The sequence below is a fragment of the Lethenteron reissneri genome, chromosome 57, assembly GCF_015708825.2.
Source record: "Lethenteron reissneri isolate LAM-NWPU_2019-01 chromosome 57, ASM1570882v1, whole genome shotgun sequence".
Classification (NCBI taxonomy): domain Eukaryota; kingdom Metazoa; phylum Chordata; class Hyperoartia; order Petromyzontiformes; family Petromyzontidae; genus Lethenteron; species Lethenteron reissneri.
The window spans coordinates 2496177-2514209 of record NC_083835.1 but is presented as its reverse complement, the minus strand read 5'-3'; the positions used below and the strand labels follow the sequence as shown (position 1 = coordinate 2514209).

The window sequence follows — 18033 nt, the reverse complement described above, 5'->3', positions numbered from 1 at the left end:
ATCACGGGATGACAGTGACGGGACTCATGTACAAACACGTGCCTGGCAGCGGGGGATTTTGAGGAAACCGCACACTCTGCCCACAGACTCTGCCCACAGACTCGACCGATGATCGATAATAGTGGTGGAGTGGCAGCCAAAGAGAGGAACAAGACAAAGCAGCACGTCCACACAAGGGGAATGAGCCGTGAACACATTACAAGGTCGCACTCATTCCATGCAAAGTGTTTGCCACGATACCTTGCCGATCTCGACAGGGAGCATAAACCATCACGCCAACTTTTGGCGAGCCATCGAACGGACCGTCACTGCAGATGCGCTTCTGCGGCCGTCTGGAACGCTCTTCCTTCCAATATTTAAAAGCGACTGGAGCTATGCCCTTTTAAATAAAATGTTTAATCTCATTTCCTCTGAACTGCTTTTTGTGTTAAGTTTGTTGTTCTTCCCCCGCACCTCCGATTAGCACGTTTGGCTACGTACAGTGCGAAAAAGTTCAACGTGCGCACATACGTGCAACGATATCGGCTGGTGAGAAGGTTCCAGATGGACTTTTACATCGCAGGACTGCAAGTGGTGGTGATCGCTTGGCGAAGCCTTCATCTAGCAGTAGACTGATGATGCTGAATGCAATTACCAGCGAAACGTCGTACTCAAAAATTGTAAATGTTGTGGTTTCACGCTTCAACACACCGGTGGGCTAAAGCAGTGAACTATTTGTCTTTTGTCAATGTGACACGTTTTTACTGATTGGCCGTGTCGGGTGGTGGAGGGTTACGACACATTTATAAATAACGCGATCTAAACCCAAAAACGTTGATTTTGAAGACTGACCGTGGCTGACTACGATGACGAACACTACCTCGAACACTATTGTGCGCATGTCCGATTCGCCAATTCCGCTTCCCAAGCGCCGGATAGGAGCGTGCATCCCCGTGCCCCGTGACATTCCTGCGACGGGGCACAGTCGCTCGCTGGGGGCACAATTTGCACATTGGGGCACAATCACACGCTTCGGCAGGGACATGATGGCCCAAGGAGCATTCCCGTACAAAACTCTGCGACCTCAAGAAGCGACGTAACAGCTTCTCGCTGCGGCTACCTTCGGTAGAGTTTATTAGCGCTGACATCACAGGACACAGAGGCCTACTTTGTTTAAGTCGGGGCGAATGTAGCGACGCCGCGCCAATTGCTTTAATTCGCCTAAATGTGCGATTAACGCGGCTTTGCAACGGGCACGGCGAGCTGAGTGTTTTACTGCGGTCGGGCACGAGCGCTTAAACGATGCCACGATGGATGGCGGAACTCCCGCCACTTGCGTGTAAATCTGCGGTTGCTCCCGTTCATCCGTAACGGTCCCAAACGTTGTTCGCAGGCGGTCCAGATTAAAGCGACTTCCCCTGCATCACATCGGCCAGCAACACCGATGTCATCACAGCTGTGATGTGACCACTCGTACAAACTCGAAATAAAATGGGACGAAAAATTGTGGATGTTTTATTTTTTTTAAACACCTGTGTGTTAATAATTGGTTTTATACCCTTTAATCTGGCAACAAAACTGACACCTTTTTTACAAGGAGTCATGTTTGCATTGACCACAATACCTGCAGTCAAAATGCAAACCTGTGTGTGTTTGTGGCGTAGCGGTTAGCGTGCTGCTCTACGAAACCCAGCAACGCGACTTCGACTCCCAACACCAGTGACGGTTATCTGAATCGGTCCTGGGCCTCCCTAGGTCGACTCAGCCTCAAAAGAGTCCCTTGTGCGGTGTGTAGTAAACATCGCCACTGGGGAGACAAAGGCGGCCGGGCGTGGTGCTGGCCACCCACCCCGTCGTGTGCCGTGCCGGCCTTCATAGGTGCTCGCTAACGGCACTTGCCCTACATTCTGTTAAGGCTACAAGGGGGATAATTTTTTTTCTTCGATTTAAAATGTGTAATCATACACACTGGACCATTTATGGTGAAACCCAATATCGGCATGGGGCGGCCGTAATCCAACAATGGATTGATCATTGCCGACGACAGCGATCGTGACACTCTGGGGTCCGCAGAGAACGACGGACTACTCTGCGTGGTGTCGGGCTAAATAAAGGTCTGGAAAAGACGCGCGGATAACTATCCACGGTGTCCTTAACCGACCCGGCATGACCGGATCTGCTGACGGCGTGCAGTGCGTTCTGTCATCTTGAGTACAAAAGTACAGTGGGGATATTAATGAGCGCTGTGAAGATTACCCAACGACTCGAAACTGCCAGCTGGGATTCGAACCGCGCAATTCAAGATCGGGGCGGGTGCAGTGGCGGCGCAGTTAGTCTCTACGAAGCTGGAAAACCTGAGCTCGATTCCAAGCCACACCTGATGTCAGCGGCGAGTGACATCTTTACCCTCCCCCCATTCCCTTCAGCAACCGACACATGTCCGCCGTAGTAAAGTACGGTCAAACACCCCCCCCCCCCCCCACATCACTTACTTAGCATTACAGGAAGACTGTCATCCAGCAGTGGACTGTCAATGGGCTGTCAATCACAAGTGTAAAGATATCATATTCTTGGTTATTTCGGTAAAGTCACGTAGAAGGGAAATAATAATATAAATATAAAACAATTAAAATTCTCACGACGTTTCGACTGCGACACAAGCAATCATCATCAGCTTGTGTTGCAGTCGAAACGTCGTGAGAATTTTTATTGTTTTATATTTATATTATTTAATTTTTTCCCTTCTACGTGACTTTACCGAAAGAACCAAGAATATGAATCCCTGCAGTCACGAAAGCTTTCAATCGAAATGTAAAGATATTATTAGTGTAACGAAGGCCACCCTATAAGACCGGCGGTACGACGTTTCACACCAATTACACTGGTCAACAAAAAAAAAAAATTCTGGCCTGGACTTTTGCAGCTGTTTTAGACGAATTTCAGGGTGCTGATTCCAAATCTGATCTCAGATTTGCTATATCACATCATTTTTATGCTATCGGCATACCCCATTTTCATTGATGTTACCCGAAATTAACTCTGTCACTTATGATTGCAAGTTGTTGCGAGTTAGTGACTGCTTTTTAGTGTTAAAATACGGTGCTGTATTTTTAGGATAGTGTGTTTATAATATCATTTTATGTAGATATCCACATTTATTTAATATTTTTCTTCTGCAGTTTTTTTTTAAATGCAATATTTGATATCTCAAAAACCTGATGGGATAGACAAAAACTGATGCCAGATTTGGAATCAGCACCCCAAAATTACCTTAAAACTGTTGAAATACCTTATGCCAGATAAAGTGTGTTGACCAGTGTTATGAATCTTATGCTGGTTCCTCAAGTCATTGGGACACTTTCTCCGGAACCGCTAACACTTGGTGAATGTCATGAATATTCACGGAGAGCGCATGATGTCACATGCACTCGTGGCATCACCAATATTACTGAGCGCGTGCCGAAGACTGCTCGTGACCGCGAATACGATTAACCGACGCGAGATCAAACGTTCACACAGCAATGCCGTCCGTTAACGTGGACGCCAGCGCGTGTTCAATGAGCAACGACCTCAAGAATGCTCTGCATCACGACACATCTTTTGAAGCAAACCAAATCAAGATCAAACCAATTTGTTTGGTTAACATCGCGCCACGGTGGCGAAAGGTTAACTACCTCGTCTGGGATGCAGGAGGTCGTGGGTTCGATCCCGACCCTGACGCCTGCTGTACATTTGGAGTTTGCGTGTCTCTCTCTCTCTGTGGTGAGATGTTAACTACCTTGTCTGGGATGCAGGAGGTCGTGGGTTCGATCCCGACCCTGACGCCTGCTGTACATTTGGAGTTTGCGTGTCTCTCTCTCTCCGTGGTGAGATGTTAACTACCTCGCCTGGTATGCAGGAGGTCGTGGGTTTGATCCCGACCCTGACGCCTGCTGTACATTTGGAGTTTGCGTGTCTCTCTCTCTCTGTGGTGAGATGTTAACTACCTTGTCTGGGATGCAGGAGGTCGTGGGTTCGATCCCGACCCTGACGCCTGCTGTACATTTGGAGTTTGCGTGTCTCTCTCTCTCTGTGGTGAGATGTTAACTACCTTGTCTGGGATGCAGGAGGTCGTGGGTTCGATCCCGACCCTGACGCCTGCTGTACATTTGGAGTTTTCGTGTCTCTCTCTCTCCGTGGTGAGATGTTAACTACCTCGCCTGGTATGCAGGAGGTCGTGGGTTTGATCCCGACCCTGACGCCTGCTGTACATTTGGAGTTTGCGTGTCTCTCTCTCTCTGTGGTGAGATGTTAACTACCTTGTCTGGGATGCAGGAGGTCGTGGGTTCAATCCCGACCCTGACGCCTGCTGCTGTATATTTGGAGTTTGCGTGTCTCTCTCTCTCTGTGGTGAGATGTTAACTACCTTGTCTGGGATGCAGGAGGTCGTGGGTTCAATCCCGACCCTGACGCCTGCTGCTGTATATTTGGAGTTTGCGTGTCTCTCTCTCTCCCGTGGTCACGTGGCTTTTTCTCAGTCCTCAATTTTTTTCCCTCCGCATTTAGAATCAATGTCATGTGTTTAGAGTATTTGGCTGCTGCTGCTGCATTGGCAGTTGTGCACTGGCACAGATAACATAACCATGAAAAACACTGTGATCTTAAAAACAAATATATAATAGGCAACGTTTCGGGCAATGTCCCTTTGTCATGTGCTGTGATCATTGCCAAACACATCGCCTATTATATATTCTTTTACATTTTAGGCCACAAGTGCTATTGACGAATGAGTTTTTATTTATTAACACAAAGATAAGTACCAATTTGAAAATCTCACGGGACCATCGGAGTTAGCAACAGCTTGGGGGAGACGATGAGGATGAATATTATATGGCACTAACATCTTTAGGCTCACCGGATGCATCTTGGCAACATGCCCTACTTGAAACAAATTTGGCAAAAACTACGCTTAATGTTAAGATTACGGCAATTTCACCCAATTGGCTTGTTGAGAACATTCGGGGTGCATTGCGGCAGACAGCGCACGCTACTGACGTCAACGCGCGCAGGCAATTTGAGAAAATAAAGCCATCCCGGTCATTTGTGTCCATCATTATGAACCTAATTTACACGCGTTAAAAACTACACGAGGCGCTTGCGGGACATCGTTGGCACAACTACCGATTGCTGTACGGCGCAATTGTCCGTCGGGGCAACTTGGCAGGATTGGCGTTGCACGGCAAAAGAAGTTTCTCAAGCAACGCCGGCTCTCAAAGCCAACGGTGTTTGCGCTGTACACCAAGGCACGGCTGCGCTGCGTCCTCTCCTCAACGGTCCTTTATTTAACCGGCGATGAACTCGGAACTCGCATTCGCGGGTCCACTCCCGGTACAATAGAGGCTTGGGTCAACACGGGCGCACGCTAACTTCGCTTCGCTAACTTCCTGCTGCGTTGCCCGACCCGCTGGTGGTCCGAAGCAGATATCATTTCTGGCTACGTCACATAAATAACATCACAAGGATATGAAATTAATTGGTTCACATGAAACTAATTGCAATTATATTTCTATTGTTATTGCAAGTCTAAGCTTTTTTTATGTGGTGTGCAGTAGGGTGGGTAGAATACATAGTGTAATATTACATAAATATGCTAAAATTCCTCTTGATATGCAAATTATTTTGTCAAGGCGCTCTTCCTCCTCCCTCCCAGCTTAAATAGACGCTCCAAGCCCAGGATGTGTCATTCAGACTGTCTTATCGACAGACCTGTTCTTCACCTGAGGACGGCTGCTTGCGTTGTGGCCGAAACGTCGTGAGAATTATTTTATTATGTTTTATTTTTTTTATTTTATTATTTCCATTCTACGTGACTTTACCGAAAGAACCAAGAAGATGAATCCCTGCAGTCACGAAAGCTTTAAATCGAATTTTTTTTTATGTTGTTTATTTGAATCTGAGATTGAGCCGAGGCGGTATTTGGCACGGGAATAATTTCGCACGATTCCGGGACCACGTGTAGCAAAACGTCGGACAACAGAATGCACATTGTGAAAGGTGCAAGGACATTTTTAAATCGCCGTCAATAAGTTACAACGGTGAAATGCACCTTTATAACGGACGTTTAATATGCACGGCAACAGTTGCACAGAGTAGTTTGCAGCACGAGCCAAAACTGAAAAACACCAATGGCATTCCACTTCTCAACCAAGAGTCACTTTGAATACAAAGGAGCTAAGAGTACCTAAGAGTACAAAGGAGCTGTCCCGCTGAAGAGATTTACAGTAAACAACGAGTTGGCCGTGTAGACCAAACATTCGTGTTGATACAAACGAATTCAGGCCGTTGCTCATCACTCGGTCAAACTGGTTTTCTTTACAGTTGAACTTTGGGCCTTGTTTCCATGAAATTTCTCAAGCAAACTGGAACCAGACCCATCCGGAGCAGATGCAGCTCAAGCTGCCCGGCTTCCCGATGTGAGCACTTGAGTCCTTTCAAGAAGGGCAGGAGAGCCCAGAGCGTGAAGAATGATACCTCTCCCCGACCCCTCTCTGCGCCTCTGAGCTCGGGCGACCTCTGAACCGCTCGTAATGTCCCGGCACCCCGCCCTGCCACCGAGAACAATATGCTTGTCACGTGACAAAGTGAACAGCTGTGTACTTAGAGCTGGAACTCGGTGCATTAGGGGAGGGTCCTGTCAATGTTGCCGCAGTATGGAGACGACAATTTGCTTGCGTAGAATCCCAAACTTGAGTAGTTTGTTTTTCTACATTTAATTGTTTTTATTACCGTAATTTACTTAGCCCCCCCACGCACCTCCAATTAGCACGGTTAGCTACGTAGGGTACGCAAGAAGTTCAACGTACAAACTTGAAATCATTCAAGGTAGAAAAGAGGAGACCGATCATAGTTGGTGAAACTGTTCATCAGAAAAGATGTTTTTTTAAACTCATCAGGCCCCATGGTGAAAAGTTCCATACGTCAAATCTCATTTTCCACGATCGCTTCGGTCTCTATTTATGAACAAGGGCTATTGTCTGACGTGTTCCCATTTAAAAAAATAATATTTTAAGGCCACATTGTTCTTGACAATCACTGGCCACCGATATCGGCCGCGGCTGGGAACAGAACTCAGGTTTCTGAATTCATAGCTCGGTGCATTTCAACCACTGCGCCCAATGCTTACCGCGAACAATCAACTAATGCAGCAGTCAATTTAAAAATACAACTCGATTTTCTGTCGGATGCATTATGGCCGTGGAATATGCTACGGTTCAAGAGCAATCACACTCAAAATGACCGCACATCGAATCCAATTTCCCCTTTAACACGGTGACTGGGAAGGAATGGCTTTTTCGACCTCAGAGAGAGATGCAATGTTTGTGAACTTATTAAATCTGACACCGTATTGAATGTCAAGGCAGTCTGCATAAATTGGATAGCAACCGACACTATTTGTAGTGGGACCCTCTTTCGAAATTAGCAGTCCCCCCCAAGGGGGATTCACCGTACATCACAAACACGGGGTGGTAACCGTACATGGACAGCGATCGCTACACGGCCGGGGCTGTATTAGGCCACGGTTGTTTTTTTGAATAATTCTATTTCAATCCGTTTCCTCGTTCGTTATCTGCCGCGGTTTTTTTTTTTGCGCACGAGCCAGCCCCGATTTGTACTCATCCACTGCTGGATGAGAGCCTCCCCTCCCCTACCCACGCCTTGCAGACTGCAATGGAAATGTAACCACAGCTCACCAAATGCGACCTGGTGAAGATGAACGGGGGAGTGCAAAACTTACCCTGCCACTGCTCGCAATGCCTATTATCCCACCTGTCCATTGTGCATAGTGGCCACCCCACCTAAGCACTATCCAAGCTTGACCCTGTATGCATGTTGAACTTCCTCTGCGCCATATGTAGCCAATCGTGCAAAAACAAACTAAACGCAAAAAGAATTTCCAAGGAAATTAGTTTTCAATCTAGATGATTTACAAGTGCATAGCACTTGAGAATCCAGTCTTTAAACCAATTTCTTTTCACTTGCGTAGGCTGGCTGTGTAGATTGTGTGCCTTTTACATTATTTGCATTCCTTTGATGGTTCTATTTGTAAACGGGTTTTGTTCAATTTGTTTTCGTTAGCCGTTTGTTTAGGGTTGGGTTATTTTATGCAAAGCACAGCGAGGCCTTGCGTAAATTCTCGGCGTGTAAAATGACGGGTCTCTGTGTGAACCTGTGGGTCTCTGTGCGAGTCCACGGGTCTCTGTGCGAGTCTATGTCTGTTGAACTTCTTTCGCACCGTACGTAGCCAACCATGCTCATCGGAGGTGTGGGGGAAAGACAACAAAGTAAACACGGAAAGCCTCGGTGCTGTGAGACTGCAAATGCCTGCGTGCCACCTGGACTCTAGAGTACATTTTTTATTAAATCCTCCCCATGTCTGTGAACCTGTTTGACCGGTGCGAAAGGGCTCATTCAGTTCCACCTAACAAACTCCCCTCTTAAACAACAGCGAAAGTACGCAATATGTTATTTTACGCAAAGGCTTTCATGACCAATATTATGATTCCGAATTTGTTTATTTCGTGCAGTAATATCAATCTATAACTCTTCGCCATCCGGACATAGCCAATCAAATGAAGTTGTAACGTCACTTTCCACATTTCTGTGTTGGATTAGTCACCAGTAAGTGATCTTTAGAAGTAATAAATTGTTCCTGTTACCCAAGCACTTTGCAAAGATAAGAGGGGCAACCATGATGGGGAGATGTTGACTACCTCGCCTGGTATGCAGGAGGTCGTGGGTTCGATCCCGACCCTGACGCCTGCTGTATATTTGAAGTTTGCGTGTCACTCTCTCATCATCATCATCACGGTGGCTAGGAGATGTTAACTACCTCGCCTGGTATGCAGGAGGTCGTGGGTTCGATCCGGACCCTGACGCCTGCTGTCTCTTTGGAGTTTGCGTCTCTCTCTCCCTGTGGTCATGTGGATTTTTCTCCAAGTCCTCCGGTTTTTCCCTCTACATTTAGAATCGACATGCGTTTTAGAGTATTTGCCTGTTAGAAATGTCCATGCGATAAGCCACTTTATTGAGTGGTCATTTGTGGCGAGGTCGCTTCTGAAAAAAAATACATAGGCTCAGTGGGCCTTACCTAGTAAAATTAAAGAATTAAATAATAGTTACATTTGAGTTAAGGGGTAATCCGGATGTAGCAGAAAATGCATCCTATTGTCCGTGTTAACCCCTTCAAGTAAACGGGGTAATTTTCCGCAAATAGGATCCACCAATAACACAGATTACCACGGCAAAGAGAAGGTTGACCGTTTCACTCATTTATATTTCCAGTGCTGCGTTTAACTCTGCGTCAACAAGCACGGTATTCGCAGTATTAATTCCACAGATGACGGGAGACAATAACAGCTCCGTCGCGTGCATAGACACGTTGTAGATTTTTGTTTGTAACCATAGCCATCTGCGAGTGAATGTCGTTCAGAACTCATTACCGTCTTGCGTATTTATAGGCTAGTTTAGGGTTTCGCCACTGGTGAAAGACGGCCTCCCCATGTCCTGTGAGGAGCATTTGACCATACTTCACCACACTGGTCAGTGCGGGTTGGTGAAGGTGGAGTGGAGTACTACAGAACAAAAATGGATCCTCCAGCACTGCAATGTATTTACACCTGACTACGCATGTACGCTGAACTTCTTTCGCACCCTACGTAGCCGACCGTACTAATCGGATCGGTGCGCATGTTGGTCACCCATCCAAGCAATTAAGCAGGCTCAATTCTAGATTTGAAGCTTTCGTGACTGCAAGGATTCATATTCTTAGGTTTTTTCGGTAAAGTCACGTAGGTAAAACATTAAAATTATTAAAAGTAAAATAAAATAAAAATCACGACGTTTCGGAGGCAACACAAGCTTCCGTCTTCAGGTGGAACCGTCACAGCCACGACAGCTGTATCAAGTAAATGAGAGATTACAAGAGCTACCACTCCGTATATATAATGGTTCGAGAGGGGGGGGAAGGGCCAAGTACGGCACACTTTTTATTAATATGGTAAGGTGAGGCTTGAGAGGCTGAGCCTTTGTTATGGAGAGGTACGGTTTGTGACTGAGCCTGGCCTACATAACAATAGTGTGAAAAAAGAAACAACTAAACATGGTAAAACAAGCCTGGCTGTCTATCAATAACCTGTAATAGTTGTCTGTCAAATAAGATGGTCCAAATAAGTGTAGTGAAATCTTTTTTGCTTGGTTAATCACATCTTTCCAATGATTACTCAGTTTGTAACCATCATCACGGTTGAAATTATGTCTGTGTTTGTATATATTTTTTAATTTTACTTTCATTAATTTTAATGTTTTACCTACGTGACTTTACCGAAAAAACCTAAGAATATAAGCAGGCTCAAACCTGCTTAGCTTCCTAGATCGGCTGCATTCTGAAATGGTGTTTTCCATCGGCAAACGGGAGGGCCCTGGGGTCCCTTAGAAGCAACGGGCTCCTTGGCACGCGTCCCAAGTGCCACTGAATATATCCGGCACACCCCACGACATCATACTGCAGCAGCAGCAGCGGCAGCTGCCTTTCAATAATTTATACCGAAGCAATTGAGCAGAGTAATGTCATTAATAATTTAAGGCAAACTGATGGCAACAGAGGCATGCCAATTTATCAAAAGGAGGCATGCAGGTCCTGACCAATGTTCTACACAGTGACACAGACGTGTTACAAAAATGCCTGAGTTTCAATACGAATAGTAGGACAAAGGCAAAGGTGCTGCCCAGCAGTTTCTTATTCATCCCCACTGCTCACAGAAATGCCTCCACGAGAAGCAGCTCTACAAGTCCACCAGACAGGGTATTTGGTCTACTCTTCCATCCGCTGGCGAGAGGTCTCTGAAGAGGTGGCAACACCCACACTTTACCCCACCACTAGCTGCATAGCCATCGACTAACTGCGATGCACCCATTTACACCGCTGGATGGACCGACGCGGGGAGTTGGGGGGGGGGATTATTTAAGAAGCTTTGCGTTGTCGCGGTGCGCCGACCGTGACAGCACCTGGGCAGCATCTCTACAACACCAGCGATGGATAGGGACGGTGAGAGAGCGCCGTCGTGGCGACAACGAAAGCCTTACCGATGGAGATCTCCTGTGCGAAGGCGAGCGAGATGAGCATGAGCGGCAGGCCGACCGTGATGAACTTGAGGAGGCGGTCGGCAGGCAGCTCGAGACGCAGGCCCTTGAACCTGGCGTCAGCCGAGTCCTTGAGCAGCGAGTCCGAGAAGATGTACTCTGCGGCGGCCGCCGCGATCGACATCGCTGGTGGTGCTGCAGCGGAAGTTAAATGACAACGGGTGACTTGCAGAGCGCCAACAATGGGCACAGCTCACAAGGGTTAGGTCCGCACCCCGATGCCTGTATATTTGGAGATGGCAGGTCTTTCTCTTCCCGTGGTCAAGTGGATTTTTCTCTGGGTCCTCCGGTTTTTCCCTCCACATTTAGAATCAACATGCATTTAGGGTGTTTAGCTGCTACACATTTACACGTAAGCCACTTCGTTGAGCTACCGTTTGTGACCAGGTCGCTTCTGAAAAAGAGCTATATAGCTCAGTGGGCCTTATTTGGTAAAAAAAACATACGTAGCTTTGTTTTAGTTTAGTTTACATGCCGTTGGTTCATGTAACCCGGGCTCCAGCCAGATTCAACACCGTGCGTATTGTTTAAATTATTTTTTAAATTGAATTAGTACCCCCTCCTCCACTACCAGAAGGAAATCGTTACATGCCTCCTGACCACAACCATCTCCGTCAAATTCAATATCACAGACCAGGATATTAACGATCGTAGGAATATTTTTTTCACAATCTCAAGCGTGCGGTAAACTCTAATGCAACGTTCGTCATTGCAAGGCCCGTGGGCCACTGGCGGCCCCAGGTGGCCCTAAGTGCGGCCCCCGAGAAATCACCTCCCATCATCATCATCATCCTGCTGCTGCTGTCAAATCCCAATAGTTTAAAATGTGTAGTGGCCCTCACACCGATGTCTTATCAGCAAAAGTGGCCCCCCTCTGAAAATTAGTGAAGAACACTGCTCTAACGCCTAACCGGAAATTGGTAAAAAATATATTATTCCATTTTATGGCTGTTAAAATGCAATGGTGCACATTTTATTGTTTTTTTACTTAACTACAGCACTTTTACTCGGTGCCTTAGGGTCAAAATTATTTGTTTAGAGATTGTTTCGTTTTTTCGCTACTGAATTTGCACCCTAAAAATGCCATCCCAAGTCTCCTTCGCAAACAAAACCTCCCTTTTCAATGAACTCTGCAGACACATGCAGAGCCCTCTTGCGGGTCGTTGTGGTCATTGGACCATACTTCACCACGTTGTGTACATAAAACCCATAAACACACGCCGTGGATACAAGAGTTATCAGCATCTAATTCTCGTAACGCAAATCGCCTATGGCCAACAAAAACACATTGGACGCGCTACATTTTTCTTCACAAATGCCTAAGTGCTGTGGCTTGTCAAAACGTGCCTGGACCGCAGAGGATGATACATTGGAAGTGGGTTATTATTACTACAGTACAGGATGCCTACACTTAGAAACAAACGTTACATTTACTGAGCTGCTATGCATGATGTCCTTCTGGACCCAAGTTGTTGAATCTGGATCGTGGCTACCAACACTCTAACTCAACTATATTTTTGTTTACTATTTTTTTTAATCTTACCAGGCAAGGCCCACTAAGTTACGTAGCTCTTTTTCAGACGCGATCTGGCCACAAATGATAGCTCAGCGAAGTGGCTTATCGCGTGGAAATTTAAAGCAGCCAAATCCTCTAAACGCACATTTCTAAATGTGGAAGAAAAAATCGGAGGACTCGGGGAAAAAATCCATGTGACCACGGGGAGAACACACAAACTCTAAATATACAGGCGTTAGGGTCGGCATCGAACCCACGGCTTCCTGTACACCAGGGCAAGGTAGGTAACATCTCGCCACCGCACCGTCCACTAACTTACTCCACTATTTTCAACAGTACATAACAAAATTCCCCTCTGGGCTATAAGGCGAGCATGTAAAGCGGGGGTGGGGAACCTTTTTTTCTGCCAAGGGCCATTGGGATATTTATAACATCATTCGCGGGCCATACAAAATTATCAACTTAAACATTCGCCCGTTATATTTGGCCGAACATTTCATTAACTCACCCCTAATGCGATGGCTGGAACTGCTTCTCTTTGGCGAGGCGTGTGATGTTAACTGGTATTGATGATGTTGCTACTCGCAACTGCTTTTCCAGGTTTGTTCCTGGATTTGTTGAATTTCGAGTCGCGCCTGCGGTTGCCTTGGCAGGGCCAGACCAAATGATTTTGCGGGCCTCATACGGCCCGCGGGCCGACGTTCCCCACCCCTGATGTAAAGGAACTGCAGTACAGTAGTACAGACGAAGGGCAGCATGTCTGATAAGATGGTAATCAGAGAATGCAGCTGTGTCATGGGTGTTGTGCGTGAAGTGGAACTGCATCTGGTGACGGTGTCATAAAAACACGGGAACTGAAAGGCAAGATGAAGCCACTTCAACGTTCTAAGCTCTTAGTGGCTCAATGACCCTTTGACGGAGTTGTGGAGTTGCGAGGTGAAGAGGAGGGATGGGAATTATCTGTGATGATGAATGGAGCTTAAGAAGGCATGGACCTGCCCTTGTGCTGAAATTAGGTTAAGCTTAAGAATGGCTCATTTACTGTACTATTAATAGCAACAGTTGATTTACAACTGCAGCACACATATCAACAATCTTAATCAAGAGAACAACACATTGCTAAATAACCGTGCGCGACATCGCAAGCGCGTGTACTGCAGTACGACATTAAACTATCAGAGGAAGATTAACTTTGTCACGAAAGTACTATGCTCATTTATATACTCTTCAGGTATAAAATCTACGCTCAAAACGTTCTGCCCTTTCACCAATGACATATCATAAACATAAACGGTGATTCAAACGTTATTGGCCAACCAGCATTGCAACTCGGTGACTAATTTCATCGACAACATTAACGGCAGAATGACAACAATTTCACTATGTACATCGAAATCAGTGGTTCTTAATATTTACTGCAGCCTGCACCCCCTTTGGTTCTGAATCGTGAAAACAATGTATACTACGAATAAATACACACACGAGTTTGATGAAACAAAGTAGTTGTACTTCCAAGCCCGTGCTTAATTTTTTTCGCTTATTTACCTTCTAAAAATAAATCTAGCCACATCTCGCACCCCCAGAAAGGGGCATCTCTCGCACGCCCAGGTCAAGAAACCACTGATCTCAATAAACTCAAGCCTCCTATAAATCTTGATTTGAAGCTAACACATTCCTGCGGAGGGAGGTGGTAGGGACGTTGGGTTGCTCGGTCAATGGCCAGGGTCAACGGTGGCGTGGTGTATTCCGCAAATATGGCCGACTGTGAGGGCGGGCACAAGCCGGCGTGAGTAGGTTAAACGTTGAGTTTTATAAGGGCACCACGGGGTGACCAGCCCCTCCCCACCCAGCCCCACCCCCCACCCAGCCCCATCCTGCCCACCCAGCCCCTTCATACCCTCCCCACCCAGCCCCTCCCCACCCTCCCCATTCCATTCACCATTGCATCCCTTTTCCCATGGTGCGGCCACGGATACAAACATTTTAACCTCCGGCAACAAGACTATGAAGTTTAATCGATTACTTAAAGCCTCACAAAGTGTCACGACTGGTGTGTTTTTTTTTCCCAGGAGGATATTGTGCGAAATTGGGATGCTTATTTAGCCACTGATATTAATGAATGTTCGTTTTCTTTGGGGAAGCAGCCGGATAACCCATCATCACGAATACGAGTGGACAATACAAATGTGTCTCTTTGGTTCTTTCGGTAAAGTCACGTAGAAATAAAAATATATATAAATTAACCAATAGCATACGACGTTTCGATTGCAACACAAGCAATCATCATCAGGTGCAAATGAAAAATAAAACAACCCGAGTAAACTTTAATACAAATTATTTTTTTTACACGGATATCCACTCGGTTACCACCGACTACATTAACTTTGTCACATTTTGGACGCTCAGTTGTGTTGAGCCTGGCGAGTGACTGGATGGGAGGTATCCTGGGGCATACCCAGACATGGGAAATTTTGGGGCAGTGAAGAGAGCCATAGCATCGTATTGGATTACTGAATCAATCTGTGCAGTACACTTTTGAGTGTGACCTCCTGCGGTCTGCTTTAGAGTCGGTGTTCCTAAATAATTCCCCAAACTTTCCCCCACACATTTAAAGTTCCCAACAAAAACGGAAGTGAATCAGCATCCCAAAGCAGCAGCAGGAGCGGTGAATAAACGAGTTTATGGAGACTCTGCAAGTGCTTTACCCAGTAAATAAAGGACACCCGTATGAATTTAAACGTTATTATTGCTAATTATTCCTTTGAAATACATCCACTTCCAACTTACACCCGATTGCTAGAGTACAATTACGCGAAAAAGTCGCTGTACCACATCATACACACACCTCAAGAGATCTAGACGATCGCTATTCAACTTGTGACACCGACAACAATAAGAAATCGATCTGTCATGGAAACCAATAATCACCGATCATCCGGATTAGGAGACGTTCCTTCGACTGTATATTAACGCACTAATATTTTGACCAACTCAAGCAGTCCGAGTTGTCGGTGGCCTTCTTACTATCGCGAATGTCTCAATAATAATAACGCAGTCATCACCACCATCCCACCATCTCTCACTTCCTTCCCTAAAAAGCCAACAAAAAATGCCCCTTTGCTGCTGCTACTACAGGGTCAAGAAACCCCATCACCTCCTACCCAATTGCCATCAAGACGACTTAAAACCTCTAACCTTTATACAACACGGCGTCGCAAGAGCTGGATAAATCGTTAGATAATTTAAAAAAATACTTAGCAAACAAATGTTTAAGCACCTTTGCTGTTTCCCCATCGAAACGGGATCAATACAATTGGCGACCAAGCGAGCGGTGAAGTTGATCAACATTCGGCCGGTGAAGTCACGTAGGTAGAACACTAATCGATCACGACGTTTCGATCGCAACACAAGCAACCCGTCATCAGGAAGGGAACAACCACAACAACAACAACAACACAAAAACTGCTGAAGCAGACCGCGTCCCAGTTCGCCACCGTCAAATTGTTTCTAATATCGGGCCGTGAATGGGGGGGGGTCTTTGTATCGATGCCGACAAAAGTTGGGCAAAATGTTGCATCGATTAAGGTTGTTGTTGTTGTTGTTGCCCGTCACGTTCGATTGAGAACTTAGTACTTCGAACCCGCCACCCTCCACCCCAAACAAACTTTACACATCCTCAACTTGAAACCACGGCCCACATCGCCAATGACCAACGCGTTACAGTAACACAAACACACCACCACAGTCGCCTTGTCACTGTACCGTACTGTGTGCTGGCTGAACGCCGTGGACACAGCCAAGTTCGAACTCGCTGCGCTGGCTGTGACCGAGGGGTGTGAAGAGTGGGGAGAGAGAGAGGGAGAGCTGTCGTTACCGCGTGGCTGGGAGCCGCGTTAGAGATGACCGCCCGCCACCCACATGGCCGCCTCCTTCACTGCCGCTCTGCTGCTGCAGCTGCGGCGGCAGCAGCAGCATGGGGAGGCAGCAGGAGGGGGAGGGGCTTACTGGGGGGAGGGGCTTACTGGGGAGAGGGGCTTACTGGGGGAGGCAGCAGGAGGGGGAGGGGCTTACTGGGGGGAGGGGCTTACTGGGGGGAGGGGCTTACTGGGGGGAGGGGCTTACCTGGGGGAGGGGCTTACTGGGGGAGGGGCTTACTGGGGGGAGGGGCTTACTGGGGAGAGGGGCTTACTGGGGGAGGCAGCAGGAGGGGGAGGGGCTTACTGGGGGAGGGGCTTACTGGGGGGAGGGGCTTACTGGGGGGAGGGGCTTACTGGGGGAGGGGCTTACTGGGGGAGGGGTTTACTGGGGGAGGGGCTTACTGGGGGGAGGGGCTTACTGGGGGGAGGGGCTTACTGGGGGGAGGGGCTTACTGGGGGAGGGGCTTACTGGGGGAGGGGCTTACTGGGGGGAGGGGCTTACTGGGGAGAGGGGCTTACTGGGGGAGGCAGCAGGAGGGGGAGGGGCTTACTGGGGGAGGGGCTTACTGGGGGGAGGGGCTTACTGGGGGGAGGGGCTTACTGGGGGAGGGGCTTACTGGGGGAGGGGTTTACTGGGGGAGGGGCTTACTGGGGGGAGGGGCTTACTGGGGAGAGGGGCTTACTGGGGGAGGCAGCAGGAGGGGGAGGGGCTTACTGGGGGAGGGGCTTACTGGGGGGAGGGGCTTACTGGGGGGAGGGGCTTACTGGGGGAGGGGCTTACTGGGGAGGGGCTTACTAGGGGGAGGGGCTTACTGGGGAGAGGGGCTTACTGGGGGAGGCAGCAAGAGGGGGAGGGGCTTACTGGGGGAGGGGCTTACTAGGGGAGGGGCTCACTGGGGGGAGGGGCTTACTGGGGGGAGGGGCTTACTGGGGAGAGGGGCTTACTGGGGGAGGCAGCAGGAGGGGGAGGGGCTTACTGGGGGGAGGGGCTTACTGGGGGGAGGGGCTTACTGGGGGGAGGGGCTTACTGGGGGAGGGGCTTACTAGGGGGAGGGGCTTACCGGGGGGAGGGGCTTACTGGGGAGAGGGGCTTACTGGGGGAGGCAGCAGGAGGGGGAGGGGCTTACTGGGGGAGGGGCTTACTGGGGGAGGGGCTCACTGGGGGGAGGGGCTTACTGGGGGGAGGGGCTTACTGGGGGGAGGGGCTTACTGGGGGAGGGGCTTACTAGGGGGAGGGGCTTACTGGGGGGAGGGGCTTACTGGGGGGAGGGGCTTACTGGGGGAGGGGTTTACTGGGGGGAGGGGCTTACTGGGGGAGGGGCTTACTGGGGGAGGGGCTTACTGGGGGAGGGGCTTACTGGGGGGAGGGGCTTACTGTGGGGAGGGGCTTACTGGGGGAGGGGCTTACTGGGGGAGGGGCTGACTGGGGGGAGGGGCTTACTG

At 48.2% G+C, this 18033-nt stretch overlaps 1 protein-coding gene across 6 annotated transcripts in view; it reads right to left on the bottom strand.

Annotated features, from left to right (window-relative positions):
- The window catches only part of LOC133357326 (pannexin-3-like), a 55741-nt gene that overhangs the window by 16613 nt on the left and 21095 nt on the right, over positions 1-18033 (bottom strand). For 5 of the 6 annotated variants that reach the window (XM_061575214.1, XM_061575217.1, XM_061575219.1 and 2 more), the window contains one exon: positions 11101-11292. In XM_061575214.1, the coding sequence (XP_061431198.1) occupies positions 11101-11281 (181 nt within the window). In that variant the 5' untranslated portion in view covers positions 11282-11292. Of the gene's footprint in view, positions 1-11100; positions 11293-16547; positions 16684-18033 lie in introns of those variants that run through there. The other variant, XM_061575215.1, reaches the window with a different exon arrangement.